Genomic DNA, 18,220 nt, shown 5'->3' on the forward strand with positions numbered 1-18,220 from the left:
TCAGAGCTTCCACCATCGCCATCACTTCTGCAATCCAGGATCCCGTTCTTTGCCCTAATGAAACGAGAGAGCTGATTAGAGCACATGTTTGAGGTTAACTCGGGATTTTTATTTTTTGACATTTGATGTGTGTTCATCATTGGGAAACAATAATATAACAGCATTTTTAGAAAACCTTTAAGAATCGGTGATGGTCTAGTAGTTATAGCCTTTGGAGTCACTTAAAGTAAAAGAAAAATGCACACATATTCAAAATATTTGAGAGTGGATACTTGGAGACAGAAGAGTTTAAAGGGAGATGCTGGTACCAGGGCCCTGTGACCATTAAACAATATGACGCTTACTTTTGCCCTAGGCCCCACATTTTATTGTGGTCAGTTTATAAAGTCATGGTTTTAAATACTCAGTAGAGCTACTAGTTTCTGTCGTATTTTATTTTTATTTATTATTATTTTTTTTAGTTCTACCACTTTATTGCTACCAACCCGTCTCCTTCTACCCTTGTGCACACACGCTCAGTCATGTGACCCCATGGACTGCAGCCCGCCAGGCTCCTCTGTCCATGGACTTTTCCAGGCAAGAGTACTGGAGTGGGTTGCCATTTCCTTCTCCATATTTTATAGGGAGGTATTAGATCTTTCTTCTGAAGCTAAGCTTCTGCCAGTCTGCCTTGTCTTACCCCCAACTTACTTTAATATTTTGATCTAGAATCCTCCAGTGGGTACCATGTATTTCAAAAGCTTGATGAAATGTTTGAGAAAGTTCTTAATTACCACCAAGATGAGATATGAAACAAAATGTAAAACTCTAAAAGTCCCCGTAGAAATAGCTAACAAGGATAGACAGAAATTATGTTTATGGAGCTTTTGCTGCATCTAACACTAAGACCATATTCCTACCTTTAATCAGGGCAGCAGTGTCCAACTTAGCAAGATTTATGAACACATAGACTGTCATTGGTTCCTTCCCAATCCTGTTGTAAGCAGATCCTCACATTTCAGTAATGAAGTGAGGTACAACCATAAAGAATAATGCTCTTCAGAGAGTTTGTATCTAGCAAGAAATCTATATAGACAAGAGATCTGAACATACATTTTTCTAAAGAAGGTAAATAAGCACATGAGAAGATGCTTAACATCATTAGTCATCAGGGAAATGCAAATAAAAAACAAACTAGTAATTAAATTGGCTAAAATTTTTAAAAACTGACTGTAGCAAGTGTTGGTGTGACTGGAGCAACTGGAACTGTCACGTGTGGCTGGTGGGAATGTATAGAGATACAGCCACTTTGGAAAATAGTTTGGCAATGTGTTACATCGTGAAACGTATGTCTGCCATCTAGCCGTTCTACTCCTAGGCTTACTGATGGCCATACAGAGAGTGTTACGCAGCTGTTCACAACGTTATTCAGATGACTGGATACAAACAGATGAACGGATAAATATAGTATATTTATACTATGGAATACATCACAGCCCAAAAATACATCACATTCCTTTTTTAAAGGGATGAACTACTGATACTCAAAACATGAATGAATCTCTGAGCACTACATTGAGTGAAAGAAGCCAGACACAAGACTACATGTGATTGCATTTATATGAAGAGCTAGAAAAGTCAAAGGCAGATTGATTGGCTGGAGCCTGTGGAAGGGAAGTTGACTGCAAAGAATTAAGAGTTAACTCTTTGGGGTGATCGGAATATCTGTACCTTAAATAAGGTGGTATTAGTAGTTAAGAAGTAGGTTATACCTCATTAAAGCTAGGAGCAGACAAAAGTTAGTGCAACTTTTGTATTTTGATGTGAACACCAGCAGATGTACGCTTAGGGTAGAAGAGCATGAATTCCAGAATCAGCATGTCAGCTTGCGATGGCTTACTGCTCCACGACCATTAGTGAGACTTTCTTTCCCAGTTTCAAGTTCACTGATTGAAGTCAGGGTTTGTGAGTCAGGATAGCCATTGTTGAAGTGGGTGGAGCCATTAATTCTGTTGGCAGCCACTGATACCTAACTGTATCCCAGCAGGAAAGAGGAACAGTCAGCTGCATTCATCATGTGGCATTCCTGCCCTCTGGAGCAGGAGGCAGTAGGAAGAAAAACAGTATTGGGTACATTAAATGAAGAACCTTCACTTACAGGTCGAGGCTCCACAGCAAGATGGTCTTACACTGGTGCCTGTCAGTGTTTCGAACTGGAGCCAGAGCAGTCTGCGGGCACTGCCTGCCAGAAAGCTTTCACTGGAGAAGACACACCTGCCTGGTAAAAACTGGGAGCCCTCATGTTAAAAGGAAAGTTAGATAGAATTGATTCTTGTTTTAGCTGACATAAATTTCCTGCATTATTCTAGTTTACTGAGTATTTTCACATGTGATGTTTGTCTCAACGCATTAATTCTCTGGTTTAACAATTATAGGTGGGAGTTAGATTAGGGATTCTCCCTGACTTACAGGAAGAGAACAGCCAACATTCAGAGAGATTAATAATGTGCCCAGAATTCACAAGGCAATAAATGGATTCGTGACACCTGGTAAGAGGGGCGTGGCGCCCACATCTGAGTGTTGTGTCATTTACCTGTTTACCCAAATGTTTTTTCTTTAAACAAGTTTTGTTTTTTATATATAAAATACTAAAAAACACAAAAAGTTAATTAAAAAGCTGTACCAAGTAAGGCCATCCAAGTAAGGGTAAGCTAATTTATCCTTCCTCCTGCAATCCTCTAACTAATCATTGTTAACAATTTGGTTTATGTTGTTCCTGACATTTTCCTTAGTTTGGACAGTCAGACCCACATACACGTTCACAGTTCTGGGGTCATGCTCTGCTTACTGCTTTGCAACAGGTTTTGGCTTCTACTTTCCATAGTGTTATCTCATGACATTTCACTTAATATGCCCCATTTTTCCCAGCCAGTACCTTCCTTTAGACCTACCTCATTCTTTTATATGATGCAAAAGTCTCTTGTGTGGATGTCCACAATCTGGTCAGCTATTCTTGTTGAGGAATCTTCTGTTGTTTGCAACTCTGCAATGGTAAGCAGTGCTTCAGTCGACTTCTATATACTTGCCCCTATAACAGCACTCTTAGGGACCATGGGAAACCAGCCCTAAAGCACACAAGACTATAAACATCCACATTTGGTATTATCTTAGGTATCTGAATACCACATTGGCAAGGTGGGACAGAGCTAGCAAACTTCAGAAACCATGATGGGGAGAGTACCCAGAAGGGCTTTGCCTCAAGAGTGGGGAGAACAACTCTAGACTAAATGTCATTCTGGTTCCACCTGAAAAGTCTTAAAAACAAGACCCAGAAGAATCAACTATTTTCAAGGAATGAACTGCATCCTAGAACAAAGTTTAAGAATATGTATAGTCAGGCAAGATACCCAGCACCCAAGAATCTCAACTTCACAGTATCTGGCATCCAATAAAAAATTATGAGGCAGATGAAGTCGCCAATACAACCAATAAGGAGGAAAGTGAATTTTAAGAGTTAAAAATGACATAGCTGATAAAATTAATAGACAAAGATAACTCTCTTCCATATGTTTAAGAAGCCAGAGGAAAGACTGAACAGGTAGAGACATAGAAGATGGGGATTTTAAATTAATATCAGTGGAAAAACTATGATGTCTGAGATAGAAATACCCTGATGAAAACACTAATACCGATTGAATGGCAGCAGAATTGATTGACTGGCTTTGTAAGAAATTTATATTAAGCTGTGATTTTAATCCCCCCACAACAGAAAGTCTTCCAGCCAAATATTTTTATTGGTACCTAATTTAGATGATAAGATGATCTGGGTTTAGTATGGACTGGAAGCCCAGGAGGCTCTGCTCCTGTTTAGGCTGCCAGATGCAGGTTGATAGCATGGCAGTAGTTGCAACTGTCACCCTACCCCACCCCCAACACGTTAAGGCTGGCTTTGTGTGTGCTGAGGAGGCACTGACATTCTTTGAAACTCTCCAATGGAAAAAAACCTGGCTTGAGCTCCAACCGAGGGGACCCTGATGTCATAGCAAGAGAGTAGGACCTGCAAGTGTGTTGAGTGGGTGCAGGAAGAAACGTCCCAGCTGAAACTCCAGCTACGTCCTCGCTTGTCTTGGCTGGCTTTTGCAGGCCATGCAGACAGGCGTGGAAAAGGAAAAAGGGGTTTGGCTTCGTATGGCTTTCCCTTGTGTCACAAGGCTCCAGTTTTAAGAACTTAACCTTCTATTCATGGTCCACATTCAGCTCTCATTCTCTTTAACATGCATCCTGTAAATAGTCAAGTCTGCACTACAGGGGTGCCCCACTTGCAGAGAACAATGCATGCGTGCTATATCCTAAAGAATCCATTAAGGAGCCTTATGTTTACAGAAATGAAGAGCTGCCATATGATTTTTAAGCAGCAAACTTCTTAGTGCACTTAAAATTCAAGTTTAAACAATCAAAACAAGATATGTCTGCACCCTCATTCCACTTGGTTCTGGTTAACCTCTTACTAGAGAACCAAGGCTTTATTTGTAATCATTTATTTCCACTTGGTATGTGCTAAGTCGCTTCAGTCATGTCCAATTCTTTGTGACCTTATGGATTGTACATCACCAGACTCCTCTGTCCATGGGATTCTCCAGGCAAGAATACTGAAGTGGGCTGCTACGCCCTCCTCCAGGGCATCTTCCTAACCCTGGGATTGAACTCGTGTCTCTTACATCCTCTTCATTGTCAGGTGGGTTCTTTACCACTAGTGCCACTTGGGAAGCCACTGGGTATGATTTGTAATCATTAAAGAACAACATGGATATTTACAGGTCCCTCAAAGAGACAGGACCCCACTCTAGTACTCTTGCCTGGAAAATCCCATGGACAGAGGAGCCTGGTGGGCTGCAGTCCATGGGGTCACTAAGAGTCCGACACGACTGAGCAACTTCACTTTCACTTTTCACTTGCATGCATTGGAGAAGGAAATGGCAACCCACTCCATTGTTCTTGCCTGGAGAATCCCAGGAACAGGGGAGCCTGGCAGGCTGCCATCTATGGGGTCGCACAGAGTCGGACACGACTGAAGCGACTTAGCAGCAGCAGCAAAGAGACAGAATCATGGCAAAATATTTAAAAAATTAAGTTTCATGGGACTTAGCTCAAGGAAGGAACTGAGCAAAGACAGGTGGGAGGAGGTGTGGACACCAAGGACACAGATTGAGTTGCTTGCTGCTGTCATATCTGCCAAGAGATGAACAAAGGATGTGGGGAGGTTCATTGACAGCAGAGGGAAAGGCATCCAAGGGTGAATATTTGAGTGAAGAGACTGAAATCACCTGTAGATGTCACCTCTTCTGGATTATCCCATGTGGAGGCAAGGAAAAGGATTAAGGAGCTTCTTAGGCTCCCTTCCTGTTCTCGTGATTGGGTTCTGCCCCATCAAAGCCTCTTGCTCACTCTTTATCCCAGCCCTGCCATCACTGTTAACTCCCACACACATGCACACCACCACGGGTGTGGTCTGTCTCCTCCTTGTAAGAGCTCGAGGTGTTGGGGAAGTGTCTCTCGCAAGCTGTGCCCTCACCATAGAGCATCATCTTGTACCTACTTTGCATCACGTCTTCATGCAAACGCCATCTGTTCTTTAAGCCTGGCTCACACATTACCTCTCCCCTGAGCCTCTGTTGAGTTGCAGAACTCAATTCCTACTGGGTGCTTATCTTTACCCTGCAGCCTTAACAACTTTGGGTCTTGGTTTGTAATTTTTTGAGCCCGAGTCCTCTCTGGAGAGACTCCCACTTGGCAAACGAGGTCTCATCTAGCCTCATGTGCCCATGGGAGGCAGCAAATTAGGTATTATGAAATAACATAATGTTTAAGGTACAAAGAGGATCCCAACAGCCTTGCAAATAAGAGTGTCAGCTTTCAGTGCCATTTCAAAAAGCAAGGGACGCTTAAGGGGAGAGCATATCATTGCAATGACGTGACTGTAAAGCGGGGTCATGTCCATTTCGTTCAGCAGACAGTGCAGTCACCTGTGGAAACCTTTGGCTTGGGCTTCCCTAGTGGTCCAGTGGTTAAGAGTCTGCCTGCCAAGCACTGTTTATAATAGCCGGGACATGGAAGCAACCTAGATGCCCATCAGCAGACGAATGGATAAGAAAGCTGTGGTACATATACACCATGGAATATTACTCAGCCATTAAAAAGAATTCATTTGAATCAGTTCTAATGAGATGGATAAAACCGGAGCCCATTAGAGTGAAGTAAGCCAGAAAGATAAAGACCATTACAGTATATTAACGCATATATATGGAATTTAGAAAGATGGTGATGATAACCCTACATGCAAGACAGAAAAAGAGACACAGATGTATAGAATAGACTTTTGGACTCTCTGGGAGAAGGCGAGGGCGGGATGATCTGAGAGAACAGCATTGAAACATGTATATTGTCAAGTGTGAAACAGATCACCAGTCCAGCTTGGATGCATGAGACAAGTGCTCGGGGCTGGTGCACTGGGATGACCCAGAGGGATGGGATGGAGAGGGAGGTGGGAGGGGGGATCAGGATGGGGAATACATGTAAATCCATGGCTGATTCATGTCAGTGTATGGCAAAAACCACTACAATACTGTAAAGTAATTAGCCTCCAACTAATAAAAATACGTGTAAATCTATTGCTGACTCATGTCAATGTATGACAAAACCCACTGAAAAAATAAATAAATTAATTAATTTTAAAAAAAATAGGAAAAAAATAAATAAATAAATGAAAAAAAAAAAAAAAAAGAGTCTGCCTGTGCCTGCCAAAACACAGGGGACATGGGTTTGACCTCTGGTCTGGGAGGATCCCACATTCCGAGAGGCAGCTAAGTACCCGCACCAAGCTACCGGTTCTGCAACAGGAGAAGCCACAGTGAGAAGTCCGCACACGACTGGAGAGGATCGCCCTCTCTGCGACTAGAGAAAGCCCACATGCAGCAACAAAGACCAGCGCAGCCATACATAAAGTTAAAAAAAGAGAACATTTTGCTGGTCTTCAATATATAGTGACATTTATGTCCGAATATGGTAAGAGGATGCTCTTCAGTATCGAGGAGCTGCAGGAGGGTAATTAGACATGCAATCATACTACTTACTTTCTTTTCATCATACCTGTGGCTGCCGTGGTGCTCACCAACATCCGCATGTGGCTGAATCATGACAGCGCTAGAGAACTGTATCGTCGTTGTTTAGTTGCTTTGCAACTCCAAGGACTGTAGCCCACCAGGCTCCTCTGTCCATGTGATACTCCAGGCAAGAACACTGGAGTGGGTTGCCATTTCCTTCTCTAGGGGATCCTCCTGACCCAGGGATCGAACCCACATCTCCTGCGTTGGCAGGCAGATTCTGTACCACTGAACCACCTGGGAAGCCCCAGAGAACTGTATAGCCGCTGTTTATTTTTGTCACCTCTTTTCAGCTCAGGTCCCATGAACCCTGAGGATCTAGGGGGGGTAAAAAAAACTGCAAGGAAGCAGAACACTGGCTTTTAAAGCATTTAATAAATCATCATCAAAGAAAAATGATTTTAAAAAGAATAAATTTACATACAGTACATAAGTAAGACAGCTGAAGGTTTCCAAAATAGAAAACCAGAGCATATGGCCCTGAAACACCACATGTTTGGTTACACTCAGGAAGCATGAATCGCCTATTTGGGCAAGAAAATCCTGTTATCGTGTGATCTGCAGGCACGTTGAGGGGTGATTTCAGTCGTTGAGGGTTTTTTGTTCATTGTCTCTTCTGCGGTATTTTCTACTGCATGATCTATTATGGTGGGAGTCTGAGCAAAATTGGCCTGGAATGGTGGCTGTTTAGAATGACACTCACAGGAGGAAATGCCCTGGTCCAGAGTGGTGGTGGGTTAGGGGCAGGAGGGCAGTCGGGAAAAGCCCATACTGTTCTACCTGCAGTGGCCGATGACGCCGGGCACTTTGCTGTCACCACGTCTAGATGGAGAGCTGGCCAGACCACAGCTTCTGAGCTTAGACTGGACACATCAAGATGAGCTGGATTTTGAAACTTCATCTCTTAAGACTTCTGCTCAACAGAGGCTCTGGACCAAGACAGGGGTTATGCCAGCAGGGGGCAGTCTATCCCCAGAGAGAAAATCCAGAGGTCAGTGATGGACGGTGTAGTCTTGGGGGGTGTGGCGGGGGGTGGTGGGGTGTGTGTGTGTGTATAATGGTGATGGGCTGGGTAAAGTGAATGAGGAGGGCTCTGTGTGTGTATGTATGTGTGTGTGTGTGTGTGTGTATAACGGTGATGGGCTGGGTAAAGTGAATGAGGAGGGCTCTGTGTGTGTGTGTGTGTATAAGAGGGTGAAGGGCTGGGTAAAGTGAATGAGGAGGGCTGACCAAGTTGCAGTTTGAAGCAGGTAAAAAAGTTTTTCTGAACAGTTTCTGCCTGATTCAAGGCCACAGAGCCGTTGTGCTCAAAAACTAAGCTTGGCCTCACCAATATGCACTTTTTATTCTTCGGTTGATGGAACAAGAGACTTTAAAAAGTGACCAATCTGTCATGGCTACCATATTCATCCTCAATCCAAACTGTATAAATACAGCTTTGAATACATCAATACAGCTGACTGCAAGTCTGTGGTTGGGGCTTAAAAGTAAAGAGATGGCAGTAAAATTTATACACACACACAAGTGAATCGCTCACACCCACCGCTATGACAATAATTACCACCCTTCTCAAAGGATACAAGTGGAAAAAGCTGATCCTTTTGCCCGTTGGCTTCAGAGAAATCAACTAAAATCATTTTGTGTAAATATTACCCAGGGCGGTGATCTCAGGTCTGGCAGCCCATGGGGATGGGGTTTCAGAGAGTGCCGCGTGCACGGCAATGTGGGGTGGTCTCGGGTGGGGGTGCCCGTGACCGGGGGCATTCCCCTGCCAGAGTGCCGCAGATGCTGGTCAGAGGATGATGTAAAAACAGGCAAATGGCAAGTCATTTTGACCCCTGCCTTCTAACTATGAAAAGTGTCAGAAGCATGAAGTCAAACATCAGAGGTGATCGCAACCAAAAGGCCAGGGTGCGTCTGTGAGAGCAGGACAACAGGTGTTCAGTTTTCACACCGGATACGGAGCTAAGAACCTAACCCAGACAGGCAGATTTGCCCTCAAAGTGTCTGAGTGGTGAGGACGCAGGAAAAAAGCATGGCTTCAGCAGCTCAGGAGCTCCACCCACCACAAGACACTTTGTTAACTGTCCACTGACGCTGGCTTTTAAGAGCGCTGTTCAGCTCTTCCTCTTCATCCTTGTTCCTCCTCCTCAAGGAGCCCCTGCAGGAGGGTGTCTGCCTAATGATCGCCTTCCTAAGTCTAATAAGAACTTGCCTGGGGTCTAAAGGATGCTGGGTTGGGTTGGCTTGTTCCAAAGAGAGGCTGACATTGTTCTGACATTAATTACCCTTAAAATTGCCAAGAGTTAAGGGGCGGGGGGTGGAAAGGGAGCCCCTGATTCTATTTAGCAGATGAGGAAATGGATTTAGGAAAAGTAATGAAGAAACAGTGGCTAGGAGGGAGGCCCTAAGAAGGATTACATTCATCTGTTCTACTGATTCACTTTAACAGGCCCACGACAGTGCCTTCCCAGTTTGTAAGAAAGCGAAAAAAGCTGAAGAAGGGCAGAGGGCTTGTCCCAAGTCACTCTGATGCAGGAGAGAGCCGAACACCCAGAGCAAATCAGATGAAGTGAGTTGGGAGCAGCCGGCTGGGTTCATGTTCAGAAGAGAATAGAAATAAGTGGTACCCGAATCCTGCGAAGTGTACGACAAGGGGGAGCAGATCCCTTCCTGTCCAGTGTGCACCGGCCAGAGACCAGGACACGTAAGGAAAGCAGGCTCTTGCCCGGGACCTCAGGGCTTTGCCCCACCTTTCATGCTTCCCGGGGAGGTTTACAGCACTCTTTCCCTGTGAGCTGGCACAGTCTCATGTGATTGTAACAACAGAAAGTCACCCTGTCCAAGGACCGTCACCCTTTCTCTTGGACCAACACTGAGACTTGGTGATGGGCAGGGTCTTAATTGAAAAGAAAACCCGACGGCCAGCTTTCTGGGTCATGCTCTCCAGAACCCAGGGTGTTTGTGGCCACTCCTAAGCCAGGCTGCAATTCCTGCCAGCCCAGGGCTGGCCCAAAGTCCGTGTAACAGATAGGGTGGGGGACCCTTAAAGAGGTCAACTGTGGGTTTAGCCCGGCTTCATCCGTGACATGACCCTTACAGGCAAGTGGTTCCTGCGAGACAACTTTTCCCGCCATAGAGCAGCAACATTTATCTCAGATACTAGCAAAACAGACATGTGACTTAAGGAAATTTTTTTTAAAGAAAAACGTGTCATCAAGACTTCCCCACTCAACTTTTTGACGTCTGGTCCAATGACCGTTTGAGGCTCAGAGTAGTCCCAGAAACCTGTGGAGCATCGGCACGAAGGTGGTAGCACAGATGCCGACAGACGTGTAGGTGACAAACTTGTAAGGCACTTCGATTTCCAGTCTCCGCCTGGCCTCGTTGTTTCTGGTGACCACCTTGAACCAGGAGTACAAGACTTGCAGGGAGAGCTTCTGTACAAGCTGACGGACCAGGAGGATCAGCACAATCCCCACGGTGAATTTGGCCAGACCCACAGCTAACAGCTCAGTGGTGAGCGGCGGGATGTTCTGAATAACAGGGAGAGATTCCGTGGGCTCAGACACGAGCTGGAAAAAATGGTTGATCCAGAAGCCTATGGTCACCCCAGCCCCGGCAGCCAGGATGGTGGTGGTGTCCGCTCTGGTTGGGCTGTAGTAATCAGATGCGGGGTAGTTGTAACAGAGCAAGAATGGCACCACCAGGACACACACGGGGAGGAGGGGGCTGGCCGAGTCCAGGTGATCGATAAGGGTCCAGGCAGGGTACGTGAGGACAATGAGGATGGCGGTGATCAGGATGCCGCCCAGCACATCCTGCGGGAAGGAGAGCAAAGAACCGTGAGAGCTCTTCCTGTACTGATTTCAAGTCAGGTAAAACGGATTTGATGTTTAACACACAATGTTTACATTGCTTTATTTTATAACACTATTTGCTTTTTAAGATTTTTTTTTTTGGATGCGGACCATTTTTTAAGTCTTTCCTAAATGTGCTACAATATTGTTTCTACTTTATGTTTTGGTTTTTTGGCCTCGCGGCATATGGGATCTTACCTCTCTGACCAAGGGATCAAACCCGCACCCCTGGCATTGGAAGGTGAAGTCTTAACCACTGAGCCACCAGGGAAGTCCCTTATAATACATATATTTTTAAAAATGTATGGCTGTAAACATTTGAAAAGTAGGAAAAACACAATCATGCTATTCATGATTGTATTGCTATTCATATATGTCTTTCAGTTTTTCCATCGTTTGGAATAAATTTTATATTTATTTTCTTAATGCATGGCTATAACCACACTTTCTTCAATCTATTATTTTTTTTTTTTTCATTCTATACTTTTAAAACATTTGCTTTTTGGCCATATACCATGTGGTTTGCAGGATCTCAGATCCCCTACCAGGGACTGAACCCAGACTACTGCAGTGAAAGCGCTGAGTCCTAACCACTGGACCACCAGGGAATTCCCTTCGATCTGTTATTTTTTATTTAATATTATGTCACAGGGCTTCCCTGGAGGTTCAGATAGTAGTGAATCTGCCGGCAGTGCAGGAGACGCGGCTTCGATCCCTGGGTTGGGAAGATCCCCTGGAGAAGTGAATGGCAACCCACTCCAGTATTCTTGCCTGGAGAATTCTATGGATAGAGGAGCCTGACCGGCTATAGTCCACAGGGGTCGCAAAGAGCTGGACACCCCTGAGTAACTAGCACACCCACACCTTCAGTCACAAGGACTGTCATGATCTTCACAAAGACGGTGTCGTCCTTTCTGGGCAGGCGGAGGGTGGAGGGGGAGTCACCTTCTGCGGGAGCCATGTTAAAAGCAAGCGCACCATCATGACTACAGAGTGCGTTTATTTGCACTGTCTGGGAAGATATTTTAGATGTGGTGATTGAAGCTCCACCGTGCCCATCTGGGCACTACCACTGTCTTCAGAGACAGAACTTCAGATAGTGTACATATTTCACTGGGTGCATGCATGATGCTTAATCAATCCTTCTTCAGGACACTTTAGACTGGTTTTCTTTCTCTGTTCCTATGTCCCTCCCTCCTTCTTTCCCTATTTTCTCTCTTTCTCCCCTTCCCTCCTTTGCTTCCTTCCTTAAAGGCCTGTTTAAAATATTTTTAACTCCTAATGTCCTCCATTTTCTTCTTCCTTTAGTGTTTTCACAGCAAAATTCATTAGGTGAAGTCTCAACGTAACCAATAGATTAATATATTTAAGTCAGAGAATGAGGAGCTTGCTTTGGTTTTGTTACAGAGTTTCATGTGGGTTATTTTGAAAGTTTATAATTGAAAAACTGAAACACTTCCTTCAATGCATTGGAAAATCTGGAAAACAACAAAAAGTAAAACATATGCATTGTAGAAAATCTGGGAAGGACCAAAAAGTGTAAGAAAAAACAGATCCTTATTTCCAATACCTAGTGTCAACTGTGTCTGTATTTTGACATGTTGCCCTCCCACTCTTTTTTTCCCCATAAATATAAAATGGAATTCTAAAGAGTTGGTCTCCCCCCTCCCCCAATTCTTCATTCATTATTGCTCTTGTTTAGTTTCTAATAAAATGACATCTGATTTGGGTGAACAATGCGTGAGAATCAGACCTTAGAAGTAAACACTGAGGCTACAGCATTTTTCAGATTAGAGGGTACCCGTTCATCCTTCCAGTGTCCACATGTGTGGGCCCCTGCTGTATGCCACATTGCTAGAGGATCCAGTCTGAGCTAAACCATCACAATCCATGACTATGGGGAGCTTACAGTCCAGAGAAGAGACAGAGGATTGCCACTGTTGAAGAGGAAGAGTGGTCAGCTTCTGGATCGTGATGGTTTTAGGGCGCTGAAGAGGAAAGGGTAAACACAGGCAGGAAGTCCACAGGGTCCTAACAGTCCCCTTCCTAAAGCTTACATTGAGGGAACAACATGAAGCCACGGACATAGCTCTCACTGGGCACCAACATGACAAGATTTTGACTGCAGTGGGGAGAATGAATACAAAAAGGGCAAGAGTATGGGGACGGGGAGGCCACTTGCCTCCTCAGAGGAAGCCTTGTGCTCTGCATGTCCTCCATGTGAGCCCTGGGCTTCACCTGCTGTTACTTCTGCCATCCTTCTCCTCAATGACCCCTCAGGCTGCGTGGTCCCCATGATCACCGTCCCCATGACCGTCCCCTGTGCTATGATTATGCATGGATGTTGTCTTATTTGGGCAGGCGGCAGGGAGAAGCAGTCCTTCATTTAAGCTTCCTGGTTACCAAAACTTGAGGCAAACTCTTGAATTGAGTTTTTCTCCACCTGTTGCCTCGACTTCTTCGCCTTGAAACACAACTGCTGACTGAACTAAACTTTGTTGATACACAATTCTCAAAGCCCACTTACTAGTCATTTGCTGGCTGTTTCCTCAGCATCTGTCTTTGACCCAATAGCCTCATACCTCTCTTTGGGGATCCATGAGGTTCTGGAAAATATTGGAGTTGGAGCACCATGACCCAGGTAGGACAATCAGGGCGCTGTTTCTCCTGGTTATCATGACTGGTGCACGGATGGTCATGTCACCTGCACCAGTCCAATCAGATAAAACTGGGGGTTTTGCTTGGGATTCTTGGAAAGAGATGCTTTTTTCTGAACACTGGGCCCTGTGGGTTTACACCCTTTACTTAGTAGACCTTCAATATTCAGCTTTTGTTAATGAGACCCTGCACCATCATGGCTTTTCTCTGACCTCCAAGAAGTCTCTTGCTTAGTTTCCTCCTTCAGGTCCTAAACAGGGCATTTCCACAGATTCTGTCTTCAGGCTGTCTTTTTTTCCTCCATTGTAGAGCTTGCGTAGGTCCATGGCCCCATCTCTCCATTTCTCTACCAGCGTAACTCTAAAATCTTTTGTTTTCAAATCTTGTTTTTCTCTCAAACTTTGGTCCTACCTTTTAAAACTAACAGCTATTTTCATTCAGATGCCTGTCAACTCACCTAACCAACTTGTCTAAAAGTCATCAACACCCAAAAAGAAAAATAAGTAAAGGAAATGAACACTTTATAGAAAAGGAACTATGAATGCCTTATAAACACATGAAAATATACCTAAACTTACTTATAATAATAAGTGGAAATCAAACTAAGCTGAGGAGAAATTAAAATTTACATTCACACAAAAACCAGTATGCAAATGTTTACAGCTGTTCTATTAATAATGTCCCCAAACTGGGAACAACCTCCATGTCACTCAAGGGGTAAACAAACTGTGCTATGTTCATACAATGGACTATTTCTCGGCAATAAAAAGCAACAAAATACTAATGCAGACAACAGCTTGGATGAAATCTGCAGGAAATCATGCTGAATGGAAAAAGCAGTCTCCAAGGGTAACATACTGTATGGTTCTATTTTTATGACATTCTCTGAAAGACAGAGCTACAGGACTAGGGAACAGATGAGTGGTTGCCAGGGTCTGGGGGACAGGGAGGGTGCAACTGTAAAGGGGGAGCATGGGGGACTCGTTGGGGTGACAGAGCTGTCCCGTGTTATGGTGGCAGTTACTCAAATCGATCCTGGTATTCAAATCCAGAGACCGGGGACTTCCTGGTGATCCTGTGGCTAAGACTCCACGCTCCCAATGCGGGGGGAGCCTGGTCAGGGAGCTAGATCCCACTTGCTGCAACAAGGACCAGGTGTAGCCAAACAAATATTTTTTAAAATACCCAGAGAACCATACACCCAAGGCAAAATCAATTTTACTGTGTGTTCATTTAACACATAAAATTAAAAATGACATTTTAGACAAAAATAAGAACGCTGGTGGGCTCTTTTGTTTTTACTCAATAACAGTGTTGCGTGAGCCACGTGTGAAACAGTGCTCTGGCCATCCGGAGGTTCCCAGCCCAGCTCTCTCTCCCCCGGCCGACAAACTTCTGATAAGGCACCCCTCACCTATCAGCATTAACAAAAATCCAGAAGTCTGACAGCATTCTGTTGATGAAACAGTAGGTGGGGGCAAAGGGACCCTTGTCTCTTAATTGTATGAATGCAAAATGGTGGAACACTTATGAGGAGGAACCTAGTGATATGTTTTTAAAAATTACACATTCATTTAACCTGTCTTGCAATCTCACACTAGGACTTGACCACGGAGATATACACCTGCCTGTATCTGTAATAAACTCTTTACAAATTGTCCATTATAGCATCATCTGTAACAGCAAAAGCCTGGTAAAATGCCAAGTTCTACCTGTAGGGAGCAGTTAAATATAACCCTACAGACAAATACACCACAGCTGTAGAAAGAATGAGGAAGCTCTCATATGGAATTGTAAAAAGCATGGTATAGAACAGTGTGTTCAGCATGCTACCATTTTCCATTTTTAAAAAGCTGGTAGACTATACAGTACGTTTTTACTTGAAACACAAATAGGTTCACTTGAAGGGCAGGGGATGGAGGTGGGAAGACTTTTCACAGGATACCCCATGTACCTTTTGAATTATATAAATGTACTGCCTCCGGGTTTCCCAGGTGATGCTAGCAGTAAAGAACCCGCCTGCCAATACAGGAGACAAGAGAGACGTGGGTTTGATCTCTGGGTGGTGAAGATCCCTGGAGAAGGGCATGGCAACCCACTCCGTATTCTTGCCTGGAAAATCCCACGGACAGAGGAGCCTGGAGGACTGCAGTCCATAGGGTCACAAAGAGTTGGACATGACTGAAGCGACTTAGCGTAGACTGCCTCTGTTAAAAAATTAAGGGAAATAATTTTCGTCTCGTTTCTTCCAAACACAATTTGCCTTTCAATCCCTATATGAAGTGGGGATCTCAGGTGATCTCATGGTATCCTCCACAGGGGACTGGTCAGATATGGTGATGGGGGGAGGGTGCAGCTGGCCTGCCAAAGCATCACCTGCTGGGAACTGAGGGTGTCTCATCTGTGTTTTAGAGGAACACACATTTTGAGGGGAAGAGGAGGGCCAGGCACAATGAACTCGATACCCCAACACAAGCCTCTACTCTCTCCATGGGAAGAGGAGGTTCTGCCTTTCAGGGTGTGTCCTGGCAGCCCCACTGAACTGATGTCTGAGCCCTGAAGAAGTTAGAGTGGATGGAAGAGCATTTTGCCTCCATCTACAAAACACGGAGCTAAAGAACGCTGCTTGGAGATCCTTCTGGCAGAGGGCTACCCAGAGAGAAGAATCCAGTCTTCCTCATCCCTCCAGGCCACAGTGCCCCACGTGGATACTTTACGATACCACCTGGCAGGACAAAACTGGAGCAGCCAGATCATCCACTCTATCTGTTTGGCCTGGTGAGGCGGGTGAAGAGATGCTGGTGACACGCAGATCAGCAGGGAAGGATGCTGACGGGGCAGGGACCGCAGAACTCACAGCGACAATGGCATCTCCCAGACCAGCTGATGGGACAGTATCAGAAAGCTACTGGGCCTGGAGGGCAGTAAGCAAGACCAAGGTGCTCATGGATCACAGCCTGGGCAGAGAGCAAGGGACCCAGCAGATCAGTCTTCACATCATGACATCCAACAGGACAATAGTGGCGCTCAGGACTCAGATGGGTTCATGAGCACATGTGAGACACCCTCGGGAAAGTCCAGGCATTTTTTTTTTTTTTTGCGTGAGCATTTCTGTTAGCGGTGGAGGTTAAACACAGCTTTGCAGAGGGCTAGAGGTTCACAGTGACCCTGAAGGTGTTCAGGAAAATTCATTTATTATACGTATTTCTGTTGGTGCACCCCCATGAGTCCTAATGACTGCTCCTCTCTATTACTACCTCTGGCCACCAGTCACTTCCACAGACTCCCCTCCTCCTTGATTCACAAGCTCCTTCACCTGCTGTCACTGCCTGCTGGCCATTCACCTGCCCACAGCACTCACTGACTGCCTTCCTGGTTGCCATTTCAATGCAAATATTCACCAGTTTTAGAGTTAGTGTGCACTGGAAAAGTGAAAGTGAAAGTTGCTCAGTTGTGTCCAACTCTTTGTGACCCCATGGACTATACAGTCCATGAAATTCTCCAGGCCAGAGTACTGGAGTGGGTAGTCATTTCCTTCTCCAGCGGATCTTCCCAACCCAGGGATCTTTCTTCTGATTCTGACTTGCAGCGTGGCCCAGGAGTCTGCATTTTTACATCCCAACATAATGCTCATGTAGTGAGTCAAAACAGAAACAACTCTGAGAAATACCAACCTCTCAATTGAGAGTCTGAGTCCTGCATGATATGGATTTAATTAACCTATCATATCAGGGTTTTCTCTCATTCCTTTTCCATTTGAACTTTCCACACCAGTCAGATAGGTCTACTTGCTTTTCCCAAAACACCAGGCACAATTTTATCAGAATTTTGCATCCCTTTCATGTATATTTTAACCATCTTTATCTCTCAAGATATTATCAGCTCATCTAAGGCTCAGCTCAAAAGCTACTTCCTTTGCAGAATATCTTCCTCTGCCTCCACAGTTGGAAATAGCCTGTCCCTGAACTGAATGTAAAGGCACTTGCTTAACAGCACTCAAAAAGCCCCTCTCTTAAATTTTCTTCACTGTGGTTCTCTGTTCACATGCCTTTCTCCTGAGTTGATTGTAACACTGATTGGCAAAGAGGAAGTTCTCCTGCAACTTGACCTTATTCCTCAAAGCTCCCAGCACAGTGCTTAACATGTCACAGACATTCAGCTACAGAGATCTGGAGAATGTAATGCCTTTCTCTCAATGGACTATCCATAATGTTTAAAACCCATTGTTAGGACTTCCCTTGGTGGTCCAGTGGTTGAGAACCCACCTGCCATTGCAGGGGACATGGGTTTGATCCCTGGTCTGGGAAGATTCCACATGCTGCAGGGCAACTAAGCTCATATGCCACAACAACTGAAGCCCAAGCCCTAGGGCTCTGCAACAAGAGAAGTGACCATGATGGAAAGCCTAAGCATCACACTAGAGAGTAGCCCCCACTCGTCACAACTAGAGAATGCCCACATGCATCGATGAAGACGCCAAAGAGAAATGACACATAATTTTTTAAAAAAACACACAGTTACATAATGGGCTTCTCTGGTGACGGTAAAGAATCTGCCCCCAGT

The 18,220-nt window shown here is 44.8% G+C and overlaps 1 protein-coding gene across 4 annotated transcripts in view; it reads right to left on the reverse strand.

Moving 5' to 3' along the window:
- Positions 1-7,495: 7,495 nt before the first annotated feature.
- Positions 7,496-18,220, reverse strand: part of SGPP2 (sphingosine-1-phosphate phosphatase 2) — a 148,004-nt gene continuing 137,279 nt past the window's right edge. For all 4 annotated transcript variants that reach the window (XM_043909889.1, XM_043909886.1, XM_043909888.1 and 1 more), the window contains one exon: positions 7,496-10,960. In XM_043909889.1, coding sequence (XP_043765824.1) covers positions 10,409-10,960 — 552 coding nt within the window. In that variant the 3' untranslated portion in view covers positions 7,496-10,408. The remainder of the gene's footprint in view (positions 10,961-18,220) is intronic.

This window comes from Cervus elaphus, chromosome 8 (assembly GCF_910594005.1).
Source record: "Cervus elaphus chromosome 8, mCerEla1.1, whole genome shotgun sequence".
In the NCBI taxonomy this organism is placed as follows: domain Eukaryota; kingdom Metazoa; phylum Chordata; class Mammalia; order Artiodactyla; family Cervidae; genus Cervus; species Cervus elaphus.